Raw genomic sequence first — 8,782 nt, forward strand, 5'->3', positions numbered from 1 at the left:
TTGCCAACATGGATTTATGAATGTGAAAACACGTTTGACGAACCTGTTGGAGTTTTTTGAGGATGTTACCAACAGAATGGATAAAGGGGAGTTGGTGGACTTGGTATATTTGGATTTTCAGAAGGCTTTCGATGAAGTCCCCCACAGGAGGTTGGTTAGCAAAATTCAAGCACACATGGGATAGGAGGTAATATACTGGCATGGATTAAGGATTGGCTAACAGACAGAAAGCAGAGATTGGGAATAAATGGGTCATTCTTGGATTGGCAGGTTGTGACTAGTGGGGGTACCACAAGGATCAGTACTTGGGCCCCAGCTGTTCACAATATATATATAACATATTAAAATGATTTGGATGTGGGGACCAAATGTAATATTTCCAAGTTTGCAGATGACGCAAAATTAGGTGGGAATGCGTGTTGTGAGGAAGATGCAAAGTGGCTTCGAGGGGATTTGGACAGACTTTGTGAGTGGGCAAGAACGTAGCAGATAGAATATAATGTGGACAAATGGGTGAGGTTATCCATTTTGGTAGGAGGAATAGATGTGCAGAGTATTTCTTAAAGGTTAAGAGATTAGACAGTGTAGATGTACAAAGGGACTTGGGTGTCCTCGTCAATAAGTCTCTTAAAAACTAGCATGCAGGTGCAGCAAGCAATTAGGAAGGCTAATTGTATGTTAGCCTTTATTGCAAGAGAATTTGAGTACAGGAGTAGTGAAGTCTTTCTTCAATTATATAGAATCTTGGTTAGACTGTACCTGGGGTACCGTGTGCAGTTTTGGTCCCCTTACCTTAGGAAGGATATTATTGCCTTAGAGGGAGTGCAATGAAGGTTCACCAGACTTTCTCCTAGGATAGCGGGACTGTCCTAAGAGAGATTGGGGAAACTGTGCTTGTATTCTCTAGAGTTTCAAAGAATGGGAGGTGGTCTCATTGAAACTTACAAAATACTTAAAAGGGATAGACAGGGTAGATGCAAGTAAGATGTTTCCCCTGGTTGGGGAGTCTAGAACCAGGGGACACAATTTCAAAATAAGGGGGAAGCCACTTAGGACAGAGATGAGGAGAAATTTCTTTACTCAGAGGGTTATGAATCTTTGGAATTCTCTACCCGAGGGCTGTGGAAGCTGAGTCATTGAGTATGTTTAAAGCCGAGATTGACAGATTTCTAAATACCAATGACATAAAAGGATATGGGGATAATGTGGGAAAAAGGCATTGAAGTGGATCAGCCATGATTGTATTGAATGGTGGAGCAGGCTCGATAGGCCGAATGGCCTGCTCCCAAGTCCTCTGTATCCCTCCCTTCCTCAGTTGTGTTTATACAGAAAGGGAACTACTTTCTTCAGCCACATTAGAATCAATCATACAGCACAGAAGGGGTGCCTGTCCCAACTCTTTTTATTCCCAGCCCCCCCACTTTTGCCTCATAGCACTTGTGTCCCTCTAAGTATTTATCCAATTCCTTTTCGCAAGTTTAGTTTTAGTTTAGAGATACAGCACTGAAACAGGCCCTTCGGCCCACCGAGTCTGTGCCAACCATCAACCACCCATTTATACTAATCCTACACTAATCCCATATTCCTACTACATCTCCAACTGTCCCTATATTTCCCTACCACCTACCTATACTAGGGGCAATTTATAATGACCAATCTACCTATCAACCTGCAAGTCTTTTGGCTGTGGGAGGAAACCGAAGCACCTGGAGAAAACCCACGCAGACACAGGGAGAACTTGCAAACTCCACACAGGCAGTACCCAGAATTGAACCCGGGTCGCTGGAGCTGTGAGGCTGCGGTGCTAACCAATGCGCCGCCCTTATTTAATCTACTCCCACCATTGTTTCAGGCAGTGCATTCCAGTTCACAACTTGCTGCATCAAAACATGTTTCTGTATGTCTCCTCTGATTCTTCTGTCAACTACCTTAAATTTGTGTCCTTTGGTTACCAATCCTTGTATTGCAGGAAACAGTTTCTCCTTATTTCCTCTAATAAACCCTTCAGGATTTTGTACACCTCTATCAAATCTCCCCCTAACCTTCGCTGCTCTAAAGGGAAACAATTCCAGTTTCTCTAGTCGCTTCACATAACTGTTCTATTAAATCTGATCTGCATCCTTTAAGATCTTGACATCATTGCTAAAGTGTGGTGCCCAGAATTGGCCACAACACTCCAGTTGGACCTAACCAGTGTTTTGTAAACGTTTAGCATAACTTCCTTGCTGTTGTACTCTATCCCTCTATTTATAAAGCCAAAGATCTTGAATACCTTAACAGCCTTCTTAACTTATTCTGCCCTTTTCAAAGACATATGTAACACCCCAGGTCTCTGTTCCTGAACATCCTTTAAAATTCTACTATTTAATTTATAATGCCTCTCCTTATTCTTACCAAAATGTACCACTTCACAGCATTAAATTATATCTGTTACATGTCTGGCCATGTCCTCCTGAAGACTGTTACTATCCTTCTCACTATTTACTATATTTCCAAGTTTTGCGTCATCTGCAAACTTTAAAGTTATGCCCTGTATTCCCAACTCCAGGTCATTAATATGCATCAAAAGGAGTAGTAGACCCAACACCTAACCCTAGAGGATGCTAGGGCACACTTTCCAGTCTGAAAAACAATCATTCAGCACTACTCTCTGCTTTCTGTCCCTTAGCCAATTACGTGTCCACACAGCAAATGCCCTGTAATCATATGGGCTTCAATTTTGCTAATAAGTCTATTATGTGGTACTTTTATCAAATACCTTTTGAAAAAAATCCAGATATCAATCACACTATCCTTATCCACTCTCTTGCATTCCTTCACTAAGAAGTTAGTCAAACACGATTTGCATGTAGCAAATCTGTGCTGATTTTCATTTATTAACCCATATTTTTCCAAGTGCTAATTAATTTTGTTCTAAATTAATGTCCACTCCTGGCATTAGGCCGATTGGCCTATAACTGCCAATGTTTATCCCTTTCCTTTTTTTTTTGAATATGTTGTAACATTTGCAGTCCTCTGACATCTCTCTCATCTCCTAAGTAGGGTTGGAAGATTGTGACCACAGTCCATGTCACATTTCTACCCTTACTTCCCTCAGCAAATTAATATGCATCCCACCCAAACCCAGTGACCTTTTATTTCCATGTCCTCAAAATGTTGCAAAGCACTTTTACAGCCAATGAAATACTTTTGAAATGTAATCATTGTTGTAATGTGATTAAAAGCTTACAGCACAGAAGTGGGCCATTAAGCCCATCTAGCCTATGCTCGAGCAATCCAAAACTATTCCTATAGTCCTTTATCTTCCACTGCTTTGAATATGTATCCAACTTTCCCTTAAAGTTGCAATGGTTTCTGCCTCAAACATTCCCTGTGGCAAAGCATACCATGTTCCAACAATCTCTGCACAAAGAAATTTCTTTGGGACCTCTCCTCACAGTGAAAATTCTAAACTGATAACCCCCAGTAGCTTGTTCCCCAACTAAAGCCAATAGCATTTCCCCAGTCACTCCATCAGAACCCTCAATGAAAAACTAGAAGGTTAGGAGGAAATTTGAAATAGAAACTGTTGGAGTATCTCAAGTCTATCCTCATTTCTGTAGTTTCCCAGCCCTGGCCTCAACCTGGTGCTTATGTGCTATATACTCTATGGGGTTCCAAAAGTGTACACATTACCCTATGGCCTAACTTTGCCTTGTACTTCTAATGAACCCCTCATCTAGCCTTTGTCATATCCAGACATGACTATTCCCATGCTCTCCTGGCCAATCTCCTATTCCCTACAAAATTCAGCTCAACCAAATTGTGCAGCCTATATCCTATCCCTCAAGTCCCACTCACCAATTATCCCTGTGCTCACTGACCTACATTTTATCCTGGTCCTTCATGCCTCAAAATTAAAATAATCATCCTGGTTTTTAAATGCTTTATTGCCTTGTCCCCTTTAGCTCCCAAAAATTCTGCATTGCTCCAACTTAGGCCTCTTGTGCATTCCCCACTTTCTTCTGGCGGGATGATGTGCCTTTAACTGTCTAGGCTATATGTTCTTGAATTCCCTCTTTAAACCTCTCCCTTCTCCTTTAAGAAGCTTCTTAAAACCCTGCTCTTTGACCAAGCATTTAGCCACCTTTCCCAATGTCTCCTTCTTTAGCTTGGTGTCCAATACTTGAATAGTCAAGTTTGGAGGTAAAAAATTTTTTTTTTTTTTAAATGAGGGTTTCAGCAGCAGGAGGGCTGAGGATGTGATGGAGAGAGGCAATAAAAGTGGGTAGCCTTTGTGATATAAAGCATTGAGGTTGGAAGCCCACATTAGGGTCAAATAAGGCACCAAAGTGGCGAAGAGCTTAATTCAGTCAGAGGCAGTGGCCAAGGAGGGGAATGAAATTGGTGGCTAGGGCCAAAGCCAATGTCTTTAATCTTCCCAAAGTTTAATTATGAGGAAATTTCAGCTCATTTAGGACTGAATGTCAGACAAGAAATCTGATAATACACTCCACTAGTAACAAATACAAACAGGATCGCAACTCAACAGACCAAGATTTACCTTCCCTCCTCTTTCCTTTTCAATGCACACTAGTGTCATTGACTATCTGCTACTTGCCTTAGCAGCTGGAGTCCAGTCATAGACTGCTGATATTTAGCTAGCAGCCAACATGACTGAGAAACTAGTGCACCACTCAAATACGTCAAAATGGCCTTTTGCACACATGCAGCAATAATGGAACGTACCCTCCCGAAACCTCCCTCTCTCTCTATGCTTTTAAGATGCTCCTTAATACTTATGTCTTTGACCAAACTTTTGGTCAGTTGTCTAATAGCTCATGTGACTGTCAAATTTTGTTTTAATAACACTCCTGTGAAGTGCCTTGGGACATTTTACTATATTAAAGCTACTTTACAAATGCAAATTGTTGGTGGACGCGTACACAAAAAGACTTGGATTCTGCTAAGCATATGCAACAGCATTTGGTTTTTAAAAGGACAAGTGAACTGACTTATTTTTAATATTCCCAAATTGTCCAACCTGAGCAGAGGATTTGATCAGCACAAACCCTTCTGATTGAAAAGAGAAAAAATACTTCAAAACATCCTGCATGTAAACAACCCAGCCACTGAGCCAGACACACACACACAACCACACAGATCACACCCAAAGCACTGAGCCAGACGCCTACACAAACATGCTACGGACCTCAGGTTTAAAAGTAGAAACTGAGCAAAAGGTACCTGAAAACAGCAGCTTGGAACAAATATGAACCTTCCCAACGACAAGATCAAAAATAATAAAAGGCAGAAGCAGATAAATTACAATATTTCCTTGTCAGTTAGGAAATGGGAGGATCCTAATATATCTCTTTTTATTTATTGTTCTTTAAGCATTTTTATTGTTCGTTTTGCTGTTTTGTCCACTTTCATTCTTCACTTTGTATAATAAATTCAGGGAGTTGGTCGTTACTTACCTGATCAAAATAGATTTAAAAATCTGTAGCTCATGACCTTCACCGTGCAGTAAATATTTCACAATACCATCACGCAAAGCAGTCAACCCATCTACATTAATCATTAACTACCAGAAAAATGTTGCCCTACAATCGCTGCAACTCGTACTAAGGGTCAGGAATCTTAGCCAAACATGAATACAACATACGCGTGACAGCTCATTGAATTGTGATAACTGGGCAAGTCGTCGTCTTCTTCTTTGGCCTCCTTGTCTCGAGAGACAATGGGTAAGCGCCAGGAGGTGGTCAGTGGTTTGTGGACCAGCACCTGGAGTGGCTATAAAGGCCAATTCTAGAGTGACAGACTCTTCCACAGGTGCTGAAGAAATTGTTTGTCGGGGCTGTTACACAGTTGGTTCTCCCCTTGTGCTTCTCTCTTTTTTCCTGCCAACTGCCAAGTCTCTTCGACTCGCCACACTTTAGCCCTGCCTTTATGGCTGCCCACCAGCTCTGGTGATCGCTGGCAACTGACTGCCACGACTTGTGACCAATGTCACAGGACTTCATGTCACGTTTGCAGACGTCTTTAAAGCGGAGACATGGACGGCCGGTGGGTCTGATACCAGTGGCGAGCTCGCTGTACAATGTGTCTTTGGGGATCCTGCCATCTTCCATGCGGCTCACATGGCCAAACCATCTCAAGCGCCGCTGACTCTGTAGTGTGTATAAGCTGGGGATGTTGGCCGCCTTGAGGTCTTCTGCATTGGAGATACGGTCCTGCCACCTGATGCCAAGGATTCTCCAGAGGCAGCGAAGATGGAATGAATTGAGATGTCGCTCTTGGCTGACATACATTGTCCAGGCCTCGCTGCCATAGAGCAAGGTACTGAGGACACAGGCTTGATACACTCGGACTTTTGTGTTCCGTGTCAGTGCGCCATTTTCCCACACTCTCTTGGCCAGTCTGGACATAGCAGTGGAAGCCTTTCCCATGCGCTTGTTGATTTCTGCATCGAGAGACAGGTTACTGGTGATAGTTGAGCCTAGGTAGGCGAACTCTTGAACCACTTCCAGAGCATGGTCGACGATATTGATGGATGGAGCATTTCTGACGTCCTGTCCCATGATGTTCGTTTTCTTGAGGCTGACGGTTAGGCCAAATTCGTTGCAGGCAGCCGCAAACCTGTCGATGAGACTCTGCAGGCACTCTTCAGTGTGAGATGTTAAAGCAGCATCGTCAGCAAAGAGGAGTTCCCTGATGAGGACTTTCCGTACTTTGGTCTTCGCTCTTAGATGGGCAAGGTTGAACAACCTGCCCCCTGATCTCGTGTGGAGGAAAATTCCTTCTTTTGAAGACCTTTTATAGCACCTTTCACTCAAGATGGCTCCTGGGCTATAAGCTCCCTAGCTGTGCAACTCTATCCATGGCCATCTGCTCCCTTTCTTAGTGCTTTCTCCCCCAATCTACCCTCTTAAACTGTTTAAATTCCCCTGACTCTTTATTCAGTACATTTTAGCCCTAACTACAAGTTAACAGCTAGTTTTATGTTACCTGGGCCCACTGCCCAGCCATACCTGTTCTTTGTTTTCCTCATTGACCACTCAATGAAATTGAATGAAATCCGGACGAAATTGCAAAGTCCAGCTGGGGATACTGGGCAAGTAAAGGAGGAACACTCGGTATAGGCAGATTATTGGGAAGGGGGAGGGAGAGAATTTAAAAGGAGAAACGAATACAATTTCTTATCACTACTTTTGCTGAACGGCCGATAAAGAATCAAACCTTTGCAGACAAGCCTATCTTTCACCTGTCGTTCAGTTACAGTAAAAGCCTGTGGGCGGAGACAAGATTACATCCTGGAATCAGCTGGAAACCTTCTCGAGGGGTCAAACGACAACCGACCTTTCTGAGAAATCACAAGATGGGGATCGCTGAACCGACCCACACGCTAAACGTTACCATCATTAGGCGAAGCAGGTTACAGCCCGCAATCTCCTTGAAGACAACCTTTTAAATAACCTTCCTTTACTACCACTCACACACTAGGATGACTTTGCACAATTTGCAATAAATTTGGCGCAGGATCGGAAATAACGCTCTTGGTGAACGCCCATATTTCACTGTTTCGCTTCACACCAACAAACAAGCTCAGAAAATATGTAGTGGGAGTGGATGGATGAGGAAACCAACTCCAAAGATCAAAATTACAAGGCGGGGAGGGGGGAGGCAAGAAATAACACCAATCTCAAGCTAGTCACCCAAACTACTTTAGTCTTAAGAACCTGTACAATTTAATGCAAATTAGCCTTATCCATTGGCAACGTTCTGTATCACGCAATCAGTCTAAACTATGAAACTTTACTACTTTGTCTCCGTTTGCCAAGTGTTTTCTACCCCACTGTCTCCGGTAATTCCTCTAAAATGCAGAAACTTTCCTGCTCTTTACCCTGCAGCTCCTGTTGGCAGTACCTGCTGCTGTTGTACCGGTAGCCGCTCAATCTCCATCACGCTCTCGCCACTTTCTCCTGGATAACAGATCACGCGCAACTGGCCTGACTCTTCCAGCTCTTGTGACGCACAGATCCCGGAACAGCGCGGGACTCGGCTCACGCCCCGCCTACAACCTGCCGGCCCAAACAACAGGCCAGCTTCTCATGTCAATCATTCACTGGGTCCCGCCCCATCTCTGCTATTCGGTCCCATGCTGCCAATCAATCAACCCTTCCGCCTGTCAATCATCGTCAGTCCCGTCTTCCGCTCTGTCAACCATAGCCTGTCAGGCACAGTCTGATTGTGTGTAAAGGAGCGATATAGGCTCGGACATGAATATGACACATAGAGCTAAATAACAGGTTGTGATGTCGAACATGTGGATTTCTGAGCGACCTCAAGCGGAATTTCCTCCTGTAAAGTGATCATTCATAATCACAAGGAAAGCAGCTCACCATGTTCCATATCATCGGAGCAAACACTTTATGTGTACGTGTAGCTATCTACACGTATTATAAAAATTATAGATACAAAGGATAAAACGATATATTACCAATTAAAATACGGAATAACATGAACGAACTCTGCCTTTCCGCCAGAAAGTTTGATACTTGTACAGTATTTGTAGTAGAATCTTACAATGTATTTGCACGTAAGCCTTTTTGAAAATGTTTAATAATTTTGAAAATGGTCAGGTAACATATTGTAATCAAAATACAATTAGTAAGTATTTCTAGTTTTAAACATTTATATAAAAAAATATATCAATAATGAATAGAACCACTTAATCCAGTCAGGTTATAGAGCAATTAACTTCAGTAATGTATACTTGTCATATCTTGGAGTTGAGACG

The 8,782-nt window shown here is 42.7% G+C and overlaps 1 protein-coding gene across 1 annotated transcript in view; it reads right to left on the reverse strand.

The window, feature by feature from the left end:
- The window catches only part of LOC137372100 (nuclear factor erythroid 2-related factor 2-like), a 38,349-nt gene extending 30,328 nt beyond the window's left edge, over window positions 1–8,021 (reverse strand). Inside the window, exon 1 of the mRNA XM_068035495.1 lies at window positions 7,909–8,021. Coding sequence (XP_067891596.1) covers window positions 7,909–7,944 — 36 coding nt within the window. The 5' untranslated portion in view covers window positions 7,945–8,021. The remainder of the gene's footprint in view (window positions 1–7,908) is intronic.
- Between the last annotated feature and the right edge of the window lie 761 nt (window positions 8,022–8,782).

This window comes from Heterodontus francisci, chromosome 7 (assembly GCF_036365525.1).
Source record: "Heterodontus francisci isolate sHetFra1 chromosome 7, sHetFra1.hap1, whole genome shotgun sequence".
Lineage (NCBI taxonomy): Eukaryota > Metazoa > Chordata > Chondrichthyes > Heterodontiformes > Heterodontidae > Heterodontus > Heterodontus francisci.